The following is a 20,643-nucleotide window of genomic DNA, read 5'->3' on the forward strand; positions in this document are numbered from 1 at the left end:
TCAAAGCGTCTTTCCACCAGTGGATCAGGGACATCATGGTGGAATGTGCACGTCGACTACAAGCTAAATGTTGAAAGCAAACACGCAGCTGTAGCATCCATTGACGAAAAGAGATTGTCTCACATCTCCTGTCCCACATAAATCTGCCTCAATTCCAATCCGCAACAGTCCCACATACGCATCGGCGCTCTGCGCTGACGCTCCTTCCTTCTTATCGCGGGCTCCTCAAACCATGCATCCATCCAGCTGCAGACTGTCCAACAGCACCGACCTATATATATATAGGTAGGTAGGTATATATATATATATATATATATATATATATATATATATATATATATATATATATATATATATATATATATATATATATATATATATATATATATATATATATATATATATATATATATATATATATATATATATATATATATATATATATATATATATATATATATATATATATATATATATATATATATATATATATATATATATATATATATATATATATATATATAGCACATTGAATCTAATGAGACGGCACAGCTGGACCAAATATCCAGACTGCAAATGAACGGTGCTTGTCGGGGAGGTTCTTAAGCACATTTAGAAATGGGCAGCTCTGAATACATTTACTTGGTTGTTTCATTTCACTTTCTTCACCAAACTATTTGTAAACAACTAATAACGACCATTTATATATATATATATATATATATATATATATATATATATATATATATATATATATATATATATATATATATATATATATATATATATATATATATATATATATATATATATATATATACAGTAAAGTCTCGTTATATCGATATTCCGGTTATATCGATATTTTTTCGGACTCCCTTTACTGTATATATATATATACTAAATATATATTAAATAAATATATATTTTTTCATTTCAACAGATCATTACATCAGCATTGTTTCCCGCTTCCTTGCTTTTATTGTCCCTTGAAAATATATTAAATATGAAACAACGTAGCCTTTCCTACTGTGTAATGTACCACCGCTTTGTGGTCATCATAAAGTTTTATGCAAGTTTTTTTAAATAGAAATAAACACACACACACTGAGATCAGCATGTAATCTGATTCTTATATAGAGTCCATACAGAATAGATGTGCGCGCATAGTTCTTGTATTTATAGAAAAATGTGAGATGATACTTTTTGCTTGATACCACCGCCTGCAGCCTTTCACCATTGATCTGAGTTGCGGCTCGTAAATCTCGACATGTTCTGATATTGCTGATGACGAGTCAGGGTTTTGTCAGCCGCCGGGCTGTGTGTGTGTGTGTGTGTCTGTGTGTGTGTGTGTGTGTGTGTGCGCGTGTGTGTGTGTGTGTGTGTGTGTGTGTGTGTGTGTGTGTGTGTCAGGTGATGGAATAAGACCTGTCAGACAAAGTGAAGTTGTTTCCTAGCTGCATAAATAAATGCATCATGCCATGGTCCAAAGAAATTTAAGAACCAACCAGAACCAAACTGACTAAAATGTTTATTCAGGAAAAGATGACAAGGCCATTCCCAAAATTTCGGGACTAAGGCGAACCTCCGGTCAGAGCCAGAGAATTGAGTGGTGAACCTTCCCAGGAGTTGTTTGCCAACTAAAATGACTGCAGTGGTGCAGTGATAAGTAATCATAAAAGAAGCCAGAACCATATCCGACCTTAATTATGACTCACTCATCACAAAATGGACAAATATGGCATCCATACGAGTATGTAAAATATGGCATCCATAAGAGTATGTAAAAAAATCACAGCTGACATGAAAAAAGCAGGAAATCTTGCATTTGCGAAACAACATGTGAAACAGTGGTTGTGCAGTTTACAACAGTGGTGCCCTAACTACGACCCAGGGCCCATTTGCAGCCGTCCAGGTTAGATCTGTCGCGATATACAAGGTGGTGGTGGTGGTGGTGGTGGACCCCAAAAATGCAGACAGGGGGGAGGAGCAGTGTGTATAAGACAAATTGTATAAAAAAAGTCAGCAGGAACAAAATCTCAAACAACAAAGTCATCAGAACAGAAAGGTCCAAAGTATCAAACAAAACCAGGAATAAAACATGACAAGATGAAACAAACCTGACAGGGTGAAACAAACAATGACCCGACACTAAATGGTCATGCTGGGAGTTCTTTTAACTGCCACTGATTGAAACGACCAACACGTGCAGCTGCAGGCAGGGCCCTACAGTGCCACCTGTACATGACAACATCTGGTCAAAAAAAATTGCATTTGATAAAAAGAACATCATGCCAACAGTCAAACATGGTGGTTCCAATGTTGTAATTTGGAGCTGCTTAGTTACTTCATGACCATGACTTGCTTTGATAATTAATAGAAGGATGAAATTGACTTTCTGGTGTCACCGGATGCTCCTCAGAGTGGCATTCCTAATGATTAATTTTGGGGTCAATGTAATTTTTTCCACACTTAGCCAGAAATTGTATTTTTTTCATTTTTACTTTGCTTTCTTGATTTTTGTTGTATATCTTGTAATAGGAGTAACGCTGTTTTTATCGAAATGGCGCTTGAACACATCAAGTACTAAAGACAAGAAAGTAAAAAAAAAACTACTCAAGTACAGTAACAAAGTACTTGTACTGCTGCTTCCCAATACTGATGAGCAATGATGCCAATCGCTCGTGGATCCCAGCCGTCTCAGCCACAATGTTTCTTTTGGCATTATTTAGTTGTTTCCACTTTTTTTTCCTCTCTGGGCCCAGGTCACGGTTTACAGTACAGTGCTGAGCTTCTCTGGATCATTTGCAGGCTAATTTGTGGGGCTTTTCAGGCCCTTGTGGACAATTTTGGGTCGTTATCAGCGTGGCTGCACGCCCGCCTCCTGCCAGTTAGTCGGATCGTCGAAACCGGCATTGCTGTATTCAAGGGCCCGGAGGGGCTCAGCTCTGCTTCCACTGCCCACTGCCCGATGTGGGACATGCAAGGCAAGAGGGGATGATCAGGCTAATCCGAATGCTCTTTTCCTAAAACCCACAGAAGATCCAGCTAATTATCCCCACTCGTGATTATATTTATGTGGCTTTAAGCAGAGGCAATACGCACTCTTCCTGCTCAAGGCGAGATAAGGAGGCTGGCCCTAATCATTGGACCACCACAGAGTTGTTTTGTTACCCCCCACACCCCACCCCAATCAAGAAATTAAAAGATTTTTTTTAATCCATTTTATTTTGGACGTCAAAATGAACAAAACTTGTGTCTGTTTGTTCAATTTTAATTGAATCCGATCGGTACTGTTTTCCAATTCAACAGGGAGTGGCAAAGGCAAATCACTTTAACAACTTTGTTCAACAACTTGGCCTCCTTTTGGAATAATTGCTCACTAATGTGCCAAACTGCCACTTGTGAAATTTGCTGCCACCATCTCATCTTGCCACTCACATTTTGGTAGTCCAGGTATTTTTGTACGCTCCAGCTGCTTCATCCTTACTTTGCTTGATTAAGTACAACAATTTGTTATCACCACATTAGTTCCAAGATTCCAATATTACCGATGCCCGGTTCTGTCCAAATATTTCGAGATTAATTAAATCACGGAAACGTGATAATTGATTAAGTTGGTGCAGTCATGTCTCAATGAGACGTTCTCTCTCATTAGCGGTCACATTTAATTCAGTTTTACGTTCAGGTTTGGAATCAAAATGTCTCACAGGGGTGGTCACTTTTTAATCAGACATCGAATTACGAGCAAGAAACTAAAATGACTATACAAACGGTCATTGGGAATGTTAATCGTGGAGTTGTGGTTGCTACGGCGACACAGAGAGGTCCTTACATCGGGATCTCTCAGTGATCCGATGGGGAAAAGATGATGCGTTTGTGGTGCCTTTAAGAAATTGAAATGACCTCCAAGTTTATCTTTGCCACCCGTGAGGACGATGTAGCTTGACCCAATCTCGGGGTCTTAATTGCCACGCGCTTTTAATTGCATTCTGTCGTCCTGTCATACATTGGCTTGTCTTTGTCGGGTCGATAGTGCTCATTTCACCTTAAAATGTGAAACCTTCTTAACCCCCCACCCACCTCATACTCCCTCTTGTGATGAGACACTCGATTCTCTGCAAATATGAAGAGCCGTTTCACAAAGGGTGAAATGTACTGGCGGCCTGCCTGCTTGTTAGTTATTCATGCACACGATGCACCTCTATGAATATCCGGAGTTGACTCTCACCGCACCTGTTCTTAGCTGGCCGGCATGGCAAATGAGAAAATCTCATCTCATCTCATTTTCCGTACCGCTTATTCCTCATTAGGGTCGCAGGGGTTTCTGGAGCCTACATCAGCTGTCTTCGGGCACGAGGCGGGGGACACCCTGAATTGGTTGCCAGCCAATCGCAAGGCACACAAAGACATACAACAGTCACGCTCACACTCACACCTAGGGATAATTTGGAGTGGTCAATCTGCCTGCCATGCATGTTTTTGGAGTGTGGGAGGAAACCGGAGGACCCGGAGAAAACCCACGCGGGTCCGGGGAGAACATGCAAACTCCACACAGGGAGGTAGAACCGGGATGCGAACCGGCGACCTCTGCACTGTGAAGCCGGTGTGCTAACCACTCGACTACCGGGCCGCCCCGCAAATGAGAAAATGAATAGGCATATTAATAATTAGGGATGAAATATGAATTCAATTAGATGGATGGATAATTCAGCTTTATGTCACTATACGACATTCAATCGAACGCAAACAAATGTAAATGGAATTGCTACAAAAGATGCAAAGGATACATGGAAAAGAAAGCGTCACGAAAATACAAAATTGTTGGCAAAATTTTATTATTGAGAACAAACATATTCAAAGAAAATATATTTGTCAATGATTCAAAAATATGCATAAATAGTGTTGCGGCAGGGTTGGGACACAACTAATATGAAAAAGTATCGCCTTCTAGGAATTTGTTGCAAAATAAACAAGCAAACAAAACAAATACACAAATATTCTATGAAAGTCTTCTTCTTCTTTTCCTTTCGGCTTTTCCCCTCAGGGGTCGCCACAGCGAATCAGTGTCCTCCATCTAACCCGGTTTTGTGCATCCTCTTCTCTCACACCAGCTACCTTCATGTCCTCTTTGACCACATCCATAAACCTCCTCTTCGGTCTTCTTCTCGGTCTCCTGCGTGGCAGTTCAAGGCTCAGAATCCTTCTCCCTATATAGTCACTCTCTCTCCTCTGGACTTGTCCAAACCATCTCAGTCTGGCCTCTCTGACTTTCTCTGCAAAGCCTCTAATATGAGTTGTCCCTCTAATGTACTCATTCCTGATCCTATCCAACCTGGACACTCCCAAAGAAAACCGCAACATCTTCAGCTCTGCTACCTCCAGCTCTGCTTCCTGTATTTTCTTCAGTGGCACTGTCTCCAGTCCAAACATCATGGCTGGTCTGACCACGGTTTTATACACTTTTCCTTTCATCCTAGCTGAAATCCTTCTATCACACATCACACCTGACATTTTTCTCCAGCCGCTCCAGCCTGCCAGGACACGCTTCTTCACCTCTTTTCCACACTCTCCATTGCTCTGGACAGTTGACCCCAAGTACTTAAAATCCTCCACCTTCTTTATCTCTTCTCCCTGTAGCATCACACTTGCACTTTGATCATTCATAGACATATATTCCGTCTTGCTGCGACTGATCTTCATTCCTCTCCTTTCCAGGGCATATCACCACATCTCTAGTTTCTCCACCACCTGTTCCCTGCTCTCGCTACAGATCACAATGTCATCTGCAAACATCATGGTCCAAGGAGATTCTTGTCTAACATCGTCTGTCAGCCTGTCCATCACCATAGCAAACAAGAATGGGCTCAGAGCTGACCCCTGGTGGAGTCCCACCTCCCTTCCTCAGTCATACCGACAGCGCACCTCACAACTGTCTTACAGTCATGATACATGTCTTGCACCGCTCTGACATACTTTTTCCGTCACTCCAGACTTCCTCATGCAATGCCACAGCTCTTCTCTGGGCACCCTGTCATACGCTTTCTCCAGATCTACAAAGACACAATGCAATTCCTTCTGACCTTCTCTGTACTTCTCTATCAGCATTCTTAAAGCAAACACTGCATCTGTCGTACTCTTTTTTGGTATGAAGCCATACTGCTGCTCACAAATGTTCACTTCTGCTCTTAGTCTAGCTTCAACTACTCTTTCCAAATATTCTATGAAAGTATGAGTGAAAAAAGGAAATATGATACATTGATAAATTTGACAAAATGACGAAATACCAGCAAAAACCAGAATTCGAAAACCGAAAACACGACGAAAATACTTCCTTAAATACCACCAATCATAAACCAATCATTCATATTTTATAAATATTTTTAAAAAATGGCACACAATTATATAAAAATATAGGAACATGATTCAAAATATTCAAAAACAAATAAAAGGCAAAAAGATGACCCACCTTAGAAACAGCAAAACATATTAGACAGAACTAAGGGACCAAAATAAAGACAAATATTTGACCCCCAAAAATTCTGGAAATACATAACGTGACAAAGCTTACAAATATTACCCAAAAAAACATCTTCCTCTTGTTCTTTCATAGTTTGCATTTGATAGGATGGGAAATATCCGAGAACTCTATGCTTTCTGAGTCGCTTCGTTCGCTACTAACCATAATTATCGCATCTGCCCTAATAAGGAACAATTAATCTAATCATAAAGCAGTTTATAAGAATGAAAGAAAATGTTAATGGCTTCTGTTGAAAGAGAGTCTGTGTCTTTGAACGCTGCTTTATTGCTGCTTTGGCCTTAATAAAGCCTCATTTACTATACCCAGCAGGCGCCTACATTTCCATTCATTGGCACAGAGGGAATTAGTCATTGGAAAATTGGATTACCTCTTTTTCCCCCTCCTTTTCTGTTTTAATTTGTACTCTGGTATACCCCTTTACTTCTCTAGTCCTCAAAGTACCACCAGGTGGAATGTACATTTTTATGAAAAAAAGCACAATCAGCGTTTGTGTTTGTGTTTGGTGATTTATTCTCTGCTCCCGTCTTAAATGAGCCACCTTCTCATACATAAGAGCGTTCAAAAACAAACACGGCCTGAGGTTTGTGCTCGTGCGCTGTGAATTAAATACGGTGAGCACTTGGCAACGCTGCCGGTGGCTCGCTCCTTGTGTTTTACATCCCACAGACGTAAACCAACTTTTTGCACAGTGACTGAAATGGATAAGCAGCCAGGGCATCAATAGGACTTTGACGAAGGTGTGTCGACAAAATCAAAATAAAACTAAGAAGGAATCAAAAGGCGGCTGTCTCGTTATTGAGGATTGATGGGAAAATTGGATGGGGGAGACAGGCGACCGGAGGTTTCTTAGTTCCGCGTGGGCCGAATGAGTGGCTTTTGAGTAAACTTTTGACTTATTTGGGCAACCTTCCTTCATTGCTAAGGGTGGGGTGTAAAGAATATTATGTACTATCCTGTATTGAAGTGATTGTGTTTATCCACCAGAGGAGACAAAGTAAAATAATAATTGGAATGGATTGGAGTTACCTTTATTAATCTCACATTGGAGAAATTTACATTTCACAGCAGCAAAGTTATGAAAGGATAATGAAAAGTAGAAAAACTAAGATGAAAGTAGAAAAAAACATGAAAGTAGAAAAAAAGTAGAAAAATTAAATACAGGAACTGCTGGAAAGGAAGCCACTCCCGCGGCGCCATCTTGAAGTAAAAAAAAACTGAATGACAAATAATATGACAACACAAAGACACAGTGTGTCAGTCATTCTTAAGCACTTTTGTACCCCCTTTGTTACATGAAGTAGTTCTAGATGAAAGAGGAGAGATTCAAAGCGTCCTTTTCTCCAGTGGATCAGGGATGTCGTGGTGGAATGTGCAAGTCTACTACAAGCTAAATGTTGAAACAAACACGAAGCTGGAACATCCATTGACGAAAAGTGGTTATCTTAAATAGTTTGATGTTTCTCTTTATTTGTAAGTAGGTTCGTTGTCAGATCCCCCAGGCAGGTGACGCGCAGAGCTTGATCGTGGCGTGGAGTCGAGCAAGTCGAGCCGTGATGTCCGTCCGACGCCCGGCGTGAGCCGGGCGCCTGAGCGGGTCTGTGCAAGTCTCTTTGGGTCTGTGAGTCCGAGATGATTCTGCCCCGTGGTTCGCCCAATCTCTCTGTCCCGCGACAGCTGCTTTTATACCATTTTCAAGCGTGTGCTATGCGTCACGGTGAGACGCGCATCAAGGAGATCAAGGACTTGAAAGACATGAAATGGTTGAAAGGCGCACTTCAAAATCATACCTGCGTGTGACGCAACAATCTCACATCTCCTGTCCCACGTAAATCTGCTTCAATTCCAAGCCGCGACAGTTCCACATACGCATCGGCGCTCCTTTCTTCTCATTGCGGGCTCCTCAAGCCATGCACCCATCCAGCCGCAGACTGGCCAACAGCACCGACTTTTCTGCTGGACAAAGCGGGGCTGTGAAGATGCTGCCCATTACAGGCACAAAAAAAGTACAATCACCCCATAGCTGTCCAGCGATGAAAGTCAAATGGCACCGACATTCGTCCCATTCAAAATCAGTTCTGGCATATTCATGCTGCCGAAAAGGCACAACCACTCATCACAGTCTCCTCCTTGATGAATGTTGTGGCCAAAAATGCTAAAATCAGTATCCGATCCACATGACGCACAACACAAAGTGACAAGAAAACACAAAAACCACAACAAAAAAATCAAGGCTTATGAGAGCGCTGCCTACTTGGGCGCCATCTTGGACTTCAATTCCAGCAACATTGTTTATTTTCCTTCTTACAGGCTAAAGTTGCTGATGGTAATACATGTAATGTGTCAAAGGCAGCGAAGGCTGTCGCTATGGAAGGTGAAGCTCATTAAAGCAGAGCAAAGTGCTAAAATGCCCACACCTCTAATGTTGTGCTAAAAACACAGCTAAAAATGCTATGAAGTTACTAAGCTAGCTGAAGTTACTGTGAAGTTATGAAGCGAGCTGAAGGCTCTATGACAGCTACAGAGACCAAGATGGTTGAAGATTCAAGATAGCTATACTGGGCAAAGAAGGGTAGACACACAAAGGATGCTAATCTATTTGTAGCATTATCAGCTGCCTTAGCATTCGAGTCACCCATTTGGTGTCCGTTGAGGCATTGGTGGCTCAACCTGTGCTGGCTCACAAACTTAGCATCTTTATTTGTATTAACGACCTTAGTCTCTGCAACTTGTACAACCTCAACATCTGTAGGATGCTTAGCTTATCGTCACTGTACATTTTAGGTATGACTTTAGCTACTTTGGCATTGTGAACTGCAAATGTAGCTGAGGTAATCTGAAAGACGCAGGAATTTTGCTCGAGGTCCAGCTAGGTCCTTGTGAAACCTCACACGTGTATACAGGGTACCAGCATATTAGTTCCAGGCACTTGTGTCGGCTGGGAGATGCTTAAAATAGTCATCGCATGCCTTCAGGCTGAGGTGAGCGCACAACAGCGCACACATTTCATCCTTGAACAATGACGTCCCCCGCCGAGAGGCTTAGATGGGGCATCATGGGGATTTTTGATACGGGGAGGGGGTCGGGTGTTAATGATGCCACACTTTGTCAGTGCTAATGATTCTGTGGACAAACGACCGGGATAAAGCTCATGGAAAATGTTTGTTGAGAGATTCAGAGAGGCAGTGCTGGGCTGTCAGGGCCAGCAATGCCGTCCCTGCTGGCCTAAAAATATCTGAATCACATACTAATGTGAAGGGCGGCCCGGTAGTCGAGTGGTTAGCACACCGGCTTCACAGTGCAGAGGTTCGCGTCCCGGTCCGGCCTCCCTGTGTGGAGTTTGCATGTTCTCCCCGGACCCGCGTAGGTTTTCTCCGGGTCCTCCGGTTTCCTCCCACACTCCAAAAACATGCATGGCATGCAGGTTGACCACTCCAAATTGTCTCTAGGTGTGAGTGTGAGAGTGACTGTTGTATGCCTTTGTGTGCCCTGCGATTGGCTTGCAACCAATTCAGGGTGTCCCACGCCTAGTGCCCGAAGACAGCTGAGATAGGCTCCAGCAACCCCGCGACCCTAATGACGAATAAGCAGTACGGAAAATGAGATGAGATACTAATGGGAATTATATTTTGTCCATGAATTCTTATTAAATAACTACAAATTATCTTTCAGCTTCCTTTCATTGCTTTTCCCTTGTATTTTTTCCCTAATATTGCAATTTTCTGAGGTTATCATGAATCCAGACGTTCATAGTAAAAATTTAGACAGTATTTCCAAAGTCTCTTCAAGTCATTTCCTGTTATTTCTTGCCTATCGGCACCCTCTCGTGGTCATGTATTAAATCACACCACACTCGCAGCTGTGGGGTGATTCAGACGTAGCACTACTGCAGGCCCAGGAGGGCCGCCACTGCAGAGAAGAGTGCAACAGTTTTGTGAATGTCGAAAAGGAAGAAAAATATCAGAACATTTGTTACGTTTTTTTAATTTTTTTTTTCACACCAGCAGAAACTGTTCACGGACTTGTTCGTTGTTGCAAAGTGTAAGCAGATGGCGTCCTTCAGATGGATCGCGGGGAGCTGCCGTCCTTCCGGTTGGGTGTATGACGGGGAAGAAACGCTATGTCTCATCTTTTCTATCCCACATAAAAAAGCAATATAACACTTCGTTTGGAACCAATACTGCCATCTGTTGGTCAGTAGCCAGACTTAATTAGCATTTGTTGGTGAGATAACATAGCTAAAAACGCTACGAGCTTGTTCACACGGTTGTGTGTCTGGCGACTTGACTCCGTTAACGAGTGTAGCTTCTCGGTCCGGCGCAAGGCATCCCGACGTAATTTGCCAGACACTCAGCACCTGAGTAATGGACGTCGGCTTTTAAGTGGCGATAACAACGTTGGAGGTCGGCCGTAAATGCTAACCGTGCCGTCCTGTGCGGTCATGTTCTTTCATTACAACACAAATATAATTTCCATTTCCTGCACCGTGTCTATAAAAAGACCATTTGTGTCCCACTGTGCCATGCATTAGCTCTATTCTTTCTTGGTATTGTTTTAAAGCAGGTAAGGAGCCCAGTCAGAGACATTTTTTTTTGTTGGAGTGTATTTTTTTCCCCAAAGCTGGCTCAGTTATCGCTTTCTTTGCAAGGCCTTTCGTGTGTTTGTCTCGGCAGGGTGTTTGGACCGCGGGCAGCCAGCAGCATGGCTGCCCTATAAGCCCCAAAATGGAAAGTGTTCAAGTGAGACTCTTATTTCAATCGGACTCACCTGCAGTTTCATTGTTCTCAAACTGGGGTGGTGGCGTATTTTTACAGCATTAAAGTCATCTCGGCTCTGTGGCATCTTGAGGTCTTCAGCGAGGTGGTCTTTTTTTTTTTAACATAGCAATCAACCTTTCTCTACAACAATGGACTTGACAGCAGTCAGAGTTGTGGAGGCAGTTGAGAGAATAAAAAATGTGATTCTCTCGATAAATGTTGACTCACCTTAATCGATTTTGCAGTTTATTCTTTTAAACCCTCACCCATCCCCATCTGATACGTCACGTCGTCCTTAAATTGCATTTTTCTATTTGCCCAATTCAATTTAAGCGCTGTCTCCTCAGATAAATGACTCTTTAAACACAAATTCCCGTCCAATATCTGCAAGGCCGTAATGATTCAATCTGTCTGTCTATCTGTCAAGCGAGGCCTTGCCGGCTGTGATGAAACTTGTTGCTTGGAATATGTAATGTAAATTTGGATTTGGGGAAAAGTGCTGAATGTGATGCCCTTCAACACCCCTAAATAAAATAAGATTAAAATTCCCAAACACACTCAGGGCTGATTCAACAAAAAACAAAAAACAAATACTAAATAAATAGAAAAATAGGTGAACAGGCTTCTCACATTGTATTTATATATTTGTCGATGAAAAGGTTTCGTCAGCCGTCATCTTGTCGGTGAGGTGTCGGACGTTTCGCTTCTCATCCAAGATTCTTCTTCAGCGAACTAAAGTCTTACTGGTAGTACCGGCCCTATATATATATCCCTAATGTCCAGACATGGCGGCGCCGGACACTACTATGATAGGTCACTACTCTCAGGTTGGGGGGAGCAGAGGACCACTCCCTGCGGCCCCACCGATCGTTTCTACATTCCTGACTAATGCCTGGCCTGATTGCCCCACTCCCTCCGGTATCACCTCATCAGCATTACTAATGTTGCCTAACCTATGTTGCCTAAGCAGGCAATATACGAACGATCCAAAGATTTAGGTGCATATGTACTGCCGATTGAGGCCCACTAGTATTATCCCTGCGATGTTGATGAAGTATTTTTTTGCGAATTTGTTTAGTCTCCCCAATGTATTGCTCTTTACAATGTTCATTCTTACACTGTATTGAATAAACTACATTACTTTGTTTTTCATTTGGCAGCCAATCTTTTGGATGCACTAATTTTTGCTTTAAAGTGTTTATCGTTTTTTTTTTGCACGTCTCTTAGCACTGAGTCTATCTACTTTTCACTATATACTATATATGATGTCAGTACTATCACACTTATTTTTAAGAATACATTTATGCCTTTTTGTGACTTGCAGAGCATTGTCATCAAATGGTGAGTATAGTTTTTGCTTTTTTGAATGCTGCTGTGCCGATTACCATTTTGTGTTTGGGAGCCTTTTACTGAGCGAGTTGCTAGTTCTGTAGCCAGAAAGGGACATATATCTTCTTGTGCCGGTCCCGAGCCCGGATAAATACAGAGGGTTGTGTCAGAAAGGGCATCCGACGTAAAAGCTTGGCCAAAACAAACATGTGAATCAAACCTCTGAAGACGGAGGACACTGATTCGCTGTGGCGACCCCTTGAAGGGAAAAGCCGAAAGGAAAAGAAGATTTAGAACTGAGTCTCTATTCATTCAATGGATTTTGACTCATGACCGTTTTGACTTCCGACCAATTGCTGAACGGAACCCGTCGTAAGTCGGATGTTATTTGTGTGTGTATGTATGTGTGTGTGTATATATATATATATATATTGGATTGGATATGCCTTTATTAGTCTCACAGTGGAGAAATTGTATAATAAATATATAAGAAATATATAAGAAATATATATATATATATATATAAGAGAAATATATATATATATATATATATATATATATATATATATATATATATATATATATATATATATATAAGAAATATATATATATATATATATATATATATATATATATTTTTTTTTTTTCAAAGCGTGCTCATTTATAAATGTCGCATTAACACAAGCATTAAAAGCTGCTTTTATTCAAAGTATTTAATGCTTTTTTAAATGAAAATGTTGTTACTTATTGGACCATTTTTGTTGTTGTTGCTGTGCTCTTTGTCAAATCGCAACGGTATGCTGTCTGCTGTCGCTCACTAATGAGACCTGTAATGGGTTGCTCTGTTGCGCTGAACGCCGCGCTGCCATTAGCCTGCGCCAGCTAGCATGTTGGCCCTACTAACGAGCTTGCGAATGCCTCTCCTCTGCTCCAGACCTGTAATGGGCCACGTGTTTGCTCGTTTCTCACTGAAGCTGTCGGTCCACTTGATGCTAAGTGAAGGTTTCGCTCTGCCATTTCAGGGGTCTTTTTCAAGCGGAAACGCCACCCAGATCGATTCGGTATTGAGTGGTGGCATTCTCAAACTGGCGTGGTGGGGTTAGGTCAGGGTGAGAGTAAAAATAGTGACACATCGTTTTTTTTTTCAATCATGTTGAGGTGGCAAAATATTAGCCGCTTGGAAATGCCTCAGATAAAAATTTGGGCTGCTATATATATATATATATATATATATATATATATATATATATATATATGTCACAATTTTTACTCTCACCCTGACCTATTATAATAAGCACTATTTTCATAATACACACCCACCACGGCCGGTCCATCAAGCACACGACCTTCGGATCTGGCGAAAGTGATCTTGGCTGGGCTGTAGCACACGACCGAACAGCGCTCCAGCCGGCGCTACTTTCCATAAAAATAAACACCACATGCTCGTGTTCAGCCTCAGTTCAAATGTGGTGCGTTACGATGAATGAATTGAAGAAACTACCAGCCGTACACGTCTACTCTGCTCTGTTTGTTTGTCATCCAAGACTTGGGGTGCGTTCAGGTTCGAGAATAGACTTCTTATGACTCTAGGCTGTTTGGAAAGCATTGTCTAACTGAATGAGCGGTGACAAACACTTGCCAACGTTTTTTGTGTTGCTACATCCTGTCAGGATGCGATAGAAGTGATTGTGATTGGCTAAAGTCATGTGTCATGGTAAGCCAATCAGAGCTAGTGCTTTCACACACACCGGAACAGCGTGTCAATAGTCAGGCTAAATTGTCACGTGCGAGTTGACAGCTCGGGCGTGGCTGCCGCTCGCGACACTTCAATTTCATTTCATTTGAACGAGTCACTGTCACCTCACCAGTGACATGATTACGACGAAAGTGCATCGCTATGTCCTGTGCCCCAAAATTTTGCTTGTGCTCCAAAAGTTTGCTTTGCACGAGGTGATTGTTAGACGCGAGTGTGCCATTTTATTTGCCCCACCCGCCTTCTTTTGTCGCGTTTTATTCCGCGTCCGTGGAACCATCGGGCAGGCGCCTTTTGTTGTCATAAAATCTCTGCCAGCACCTGCGGGACTCGAAGTGAATGCAGATGACATCGAGGAGCTTGTTGCTGACCATAATGAGCTCATCAACACAGAATTTGATTTGCCTTCAAGAGGACAAGCAGAAGCAGGCCATTCAACAGTTGATGTGCAGGCTTTTAATTGAACAGTTCTATTCAGAAAAGGCTATAAGAATCATCAACATGATGAATGATAATGTGATGCCTCAGTTCCGTAAGACCTTACAAAATCAAAAGGTGTCAATTAAGAGCCATCAATGACCATCACAAATGTAAATATAGTGACTTTATTATATCGTGCAGTGTATTTCTTTCATTACAATACAATAGCACATTTATTATACATAGGATAAGGTAGGTGGTGTGTAGTTTTAAGGCTTATTTAGTTGAAAAGTATATTTTATGGAAACCCGGGAACGGATTATTCCCATTTTAATGGTTTCCTATGGGAATTTTTTTTTGAGATACACACTTTTCGCCTTACACACTCTGTCTGCGAACCAATTAAGTTCGTAAATTGAGGTCTCACTGTATATAGCACAAATGTCAGAAAGAAAGAATAGGGAATGAAACCAATAATTCTCAAGATACAAAAAGGAGAGGAGTAGCAGTACCTAAGTGGTAAATGCTAAGTCGATCGATCGCAATCGACCAAGAGCCAGCAGATTGGTCCCAAGTGGACTGCGAACGGTGGGAGGAGGAAATTCGGGGAAAAAGGATTTGTGTGTTTGTGTTTTTAGGTTTCATTTATGTTTAGGCGCTCCGGCTGTTGCTCGTTGTGCATGCAATGTTCGGTGTGAATGGTCATGTGTATGTGTGTGTGTGTGTGTGTGTGTGTGTCTTTCTGCACATGTCTGTCTGTGTGTGTGTGTGTGCGTCCGCACATTGTGAGTGTGCGTGCACGTGTGTGCGTGTGTGTGTGTGTGTGTGTGTGTGTGTGTGTGTGTGTGTGTGTGTGTGTGTGTGTGTGTGTGTGTGTGTGTGTGTGTGTGTGTGTGTGTGTGTGTGTGTGTGTGTGTGTGTGTCTGTGTCTGTGTGTGTGTGTGTCTGACTGGTTGGCCACCTCTGAATTCTAGTTGATGCATAACGCAACCTCAGCCACAATTGTAACTTTTATTCAATGTGCCTTATAATGCGGTGCATCTGAAATTTGAATAGGCCATTCTTTGCACCTTATGCTCCAAACGCCTTACGATGCGCGAACATCCGGTCATGCATTTTCCTTCCTATTGAACAGGTCATGACGATTAAGATTGAAATTCACAGCACAGAGGTCCCGCGGGCATTTGCTATTTACGCACTCGATCCCATGCTCATGCTAATGTGTCTAATTGTTTCCTAATCAGATGTGAATCAATGAGTTGTGTTCTAATACTCTTGTGGGGGCGCTCGCTGAGCCGCGATGGATGAAGGTCCAGTCAGCACAAACGCAAAGCCGCGATGCCTTCATGTGTCTTTGTCTGTTTGAGTTAAAATTGCTGAGATGGTATTTATGAGACTTGTGTTGCCGTTTTCAGGGTCTGAAGAGATAAGGGGGGAAAAATCAAAGTCATAATAAGTTCTGGGGTCAAAATTTCCCATTGTGCCTTGTCAGTCAGTGTCTACTTCCTCGTGAGGTGGTTGTGATCAGTTGAGGTTAGGAATTGGTTTTCCCGTTGCCTCAAGAGGTCGTTCATACCCACAAGCACCGTGCAACATCTGCCCACGGGTCTTATTGTTGACGCAGCTTCCCCGGTTGAATCGATAGCGTGTGTGTTATTTCTGCTCTTTCGAGTGTGGCAAGTCTCTGTTCTTGCTGATCTTGCCTGAGGGTCTGCTTGGGTACTTCAAACTTCCTCACCTAATCCAGAAAGGTTCCTTGAAGAGATGCAACTGTCCACAGTGTATGTGTGCTCCCTACTGTGATTGCCCGAAAGCCTGTTTGGGTTGCACTCCCGCTGTGGGAAAGGCTCCGAACTCATCCACGATCTGAAGGCACATATCGGACCACTTGGTGAGTTTGGGTCATTGAGACTATGATCTCAATGGTGCTGTGCAGGATTGCGGGTTACTCAGATCAGAGAACATGAACTGAAGTGTAGTTGATGTACCGGGTTACATTTATTTACGGATGTCTGTGTTTGAAAGGAATGCCTCACCCTGGAAATTGTATTTTTATACATGTCTAAGGTGTCTTTTGTATTTTTCTCCTATGCTAAAGCAAATTCAGAGATGACTTCTCTTTCCTCAAAGTCACATCTTGTTTTTCCCAGCTGGGCTGAGTTGGCAGGGACCAAGGGGGAGGTGCTGATGTTTGTTTATCAAATGTCATTTCAGTCTTGAATTTATGTGTGTGTGTGTGTGTGTGTGTGTGTGTGTGTGTGTGTGTGTGTGTGTGTGTGTGTGTGTGTGTGTGTGTGTGTGTGTGTGTGTGTGTGTGTGTGTGTATATTTCCCTCCCGTCCAATGGTCCTCCGCCACCATGTGTTGTCTGTGTTTGTGGTCCACAGGTCCTCCGCAGCTTTGTTCGTCCGCCTCCTCCTCCCCTGTCGAGCAGCCCCCGTACCCTCCCCCTTGCATCGGGGCCAATCAGAGCCAGGGGGGGTTGCTAGGTAACAGTGTGGCTCAGCCAGCCCGGGACTCTGACTTGGAAGATGAGTTTGGCCCCGGTTCATTCTTAGTTAAAGCTGGCTCGGGGAACCTGTACGCCGCAGCTGCTGACGGTAAGTAGTTTCTCAACTCTACTTCCTTTCTGGGGGCGGAGCTTGCCTGCCGCCCCTCACATTGACGGATGTGACGGGTTGGAGGTTGTGAGGACGGCTGTGGGCAACAAGGATGGCCGCTCCCTCAAAAAATGTTTTTTTTTTTTGTTCATCAAGACAGTAAAAAGTTCTCGAGGTGATAAACAGACTCAGGAAATGCCAGCGAGTGAGGTCTGCAAAGTTCAACTTTCAAAGAGGAGGGGAGATTTGTTTCAGTACACACTTTTCTCAGTGCAATATATGTTAGGACATCCGACTCATGTTTGAGGTACAGGCTTGAATCTCAACATCTCCGTGTTTGTATGGAGTAATTTGTCCTTAATGCATTGCGGCTCCTTGCCAGCAGCTTATCGGTGTTCTATGTCTGAGAAGTGCCGTCAATGTGTCTGAAGGTGACACGTAAGAGTAGGTCCAACGTGGAAAACTGATCTTCATGAGAATGCCTTTTTTTTGCTGGGCCATAATTGCCTATAAACTAAGCAATGTTTAGGTGAAAAGTTTATGGGCCCTAGACATGACCCCTGAAAAATCACTCTGTTGGACCAACACCAGTGGGCGGACAGGCCTCTTTGAACGTTTTTCGTGCTTTCTTTGTTTGTAATTACAGTAAAGTCTCGTTATATCGATATTCAAGGGAGTCGGGAAAAATATCGATATAACCGGGACTATCGATATATCCGACCCTGTTTGTATGTAATTTTCTCCGTGCGTGCATAGAAATTGTATCGATATAACCGGGACTATCGATATATCCGATATCGATATAACGAGACTTTACTGTATTAGTTATATTGTTCCTTGTTGAATCATAATCGTTGCTCCTTGTACAGCACTTTGGATACGGTAGTGGTTGTTAAAAGTACTCAAAAATACAGTCGAGTTGAGTATCTTAGAGGACGTGAGTTTGTCGTTATTGTTGTTGTGTTGTGACTTTAAAGTTCTTTGTTGTTTGAGAGCTCCCTTTATGGTTCACAATGTATTCCACAGCTTCTTTCAATTTACATCTCTTCAATGGCAACTCTCACTCCTCTCCTGACAAAGCGAAATAAAACACTCTCAATAATTGGTCGAGATCCCAAGGGGTCAAATTACATCAAACTCCAACGTGTTTCAGCTGCCCACATCCTTTGGAAGGACCCCCCCCCCCCCCCCACACACACACACACACACACACCGCCGTCCTCTCTTGGAAATGAGTTATTAATCCCACCGCAAATCTCCTCCTTAATTCCTCGAGAGGTGACACAGTGGTCATCTGGCCGTGACTAGGCGATCCTGGAGAGGGCGGGGGCGGCCTTGACGCTCTTTTCCCCGGCAGATTACCCTCACAACAAAAAGGCCGCTTTACATAGGTAAAGCGGCTAGTTTAGCCTCAGGGCTGTCAGAAGGATGACGGCTGGCGGGCAAGTGGGTGGGAACTTCTTCATTTAGTTCCACATTCCTTTTTTCCAAGGCAAGAATAAACGCGCCATGCGAAATACGCTTGGCCCCCAGACCGCAAATACCAACATTGGCTGACGGGGAGGAAAGAGTTAATTACAATCACAAAGGTGATCAGGGGAGCCCCCACATTGTTTTGCTTTGCCGCCACCACACAACTCATTAAGCCGGAGAAAAGTTGCTGCATTGCAGCACATCACGCGCGAGAAGAGCTTGGCGGAGCAATTACATTGAAACGATGCAGTCGAGCAATTGAATCAAATGCTCTAAGTGTGTTTTACGCTTATTGTTTAATGAAGTGATTGAACGAGCAGTGTGGGATTTGTCTTGAGATGAGAAGTTTTTTTTTGGACCACCGAAGACCATAATCAATATGGATAGCTTTATTCAGACCTCAGCACACATGGAACTTAATTTCCCATTCACTGACTTATAAGAAAAATCCAAAGCCACTTCCATTTTGTCCACATGACATTTCATCGGCTTATCTATCATGAGTAGATCGCTGAAAATATTTCTTCAGCCGTCATCTGTACTTATTTGAAGGTGTTGGACGTTTCGCTTCTTAACCAAGAAACTTAGTCAGCAAACTAAAGTCTTACTGGTAGTTTAGGCCCTATGTATATATTTATATATATGTGACCGGTGTCACAACAGTGACTGTCTTCATCTCCACGATGCTGCCGTCTTAATGAAGACGAGACGCGTGAATGTGTCTTTTTATTTCTTTTATTTCTGCAACACAGTATGGCAGAAGGGATGGGTGAAGTCGCATGGGTTTCGTCTTGTGATTAACCGGAATCTCCTCGAGATTGTTCTCAAATGCAAAACATTGTAGATAACAAAACAGAATTAACAATGTGTGCTCGTATAGTGGTTATTTACAGAAAAAGAGAATACAACACAAGTTCACTGTTATTTACAAGATGTCACCGGTATAAAAGGGGAGACAAAATAAGATATTGTCATGAAAATGCGCGTTAATCAAGACCAACAGAAAATTGTGACTCACCCTGAATCTCCTCGAGATTGTTCTGGAAACTATGGGCGGGACATGGTGCCACACTGTGCGCCGTTGCGTCACTTCCTTCATAATTTAATAATCTAAGTGCACAACTCCGTTACATACACCCCCCTTAAATTATGCAGAAGTGAGGCAACATACACACGGAATACAATAGAAAGACCAACAGGCAAAATAGACAAGGTTATCGGGCAAGGATGTACAAAAATGCTGTCTAATTATGTCAGTCATCTGACCAACTACGTCAGGTGACTGGAGTAAGGGATCTGTCGCCAGTGTGTCAGGGTCTGTGCGCTCGTCAGAGATGCACTGCACTGGGTCTGGAAAGGAACTCTGTCCCCACTAACATAAGTGGCCTCAGCTCGCCCCTGCCCATTCCCCTCTGTACAAACTACATCACCCTGCATAGCACTACATAACTGTGACAGACTGGAGAAAGGTATCTGTTGCTGGTGTATCAGTGGTCTGTGCGCTCGTCGTAGATGCACTGCACTGGGTCTGGGAAGGAACTCTGTCCCCACTAACATAAGTGGCCTCAGCTTGAACCTGCCCATTCCCCTCTGTACAACCTACACCACTCTGGATTGCACTACACAACTGTTACACGGTTGGGAAGCCTCTACCTCTACCAACACACTCATTCAAAGGTGTGCTACTTGTTACTTGTAAGGAGCTCATTCTTAGACTTAACACACAAAAACATGTACATGAAAAAAAAAGCACACTAATTGCAAAACAGCAGGTAGA

The 20,643-nt window shown here is 42.7% G+C and overlaps 1 protein-coding gene across 10 annotated transcripts in view; it reads left to right on the forward strand.

Moving 5' to 3' along the window:
* tenm4 (teneurin transmembrane protein 4) overlaps positions 1–20,643 on the forward strand; it is a 180,504-nt gene that overhangs the window by 38,731 nt on the left and 121,130 nt on the right. For 8 of the 10 annotated variants that reach the window (XM_089013414.1, XM_089013406.1, XM_089013404.1 and 5 more), the window contains exon 4: positions 17,181–17,393. The exons of the other annotated variants lie outside the window; for them this stretch is intronic. In XM_089013414.1, coding sequence (XP_088869540.1) covers positions 17,181–17,393 — 213 coding nt within the window. The remainder of the gene's footprint in view (positions 1–17,180; positions 17,394–20,643) is intronic. 10 annotated transcript variants of the gene reach the window in all.

Source organism: Hippocampus bargibanti, linkage group LG14, assembly GCF_051943395.1.
Source record: "Hippocampus bargibanti isolate YZ-2025 linkage group LG14, ASM5194339v1, whole genome shotgun sequence".
Classification (NCBI taxonomy): domain Eukaryota; kingdom Metazoa; phylum Chordata; class Actinopteri; order Syngnathiformes; family Syngnathidae; genus Hippocampus; species Hippocampus bargibanti.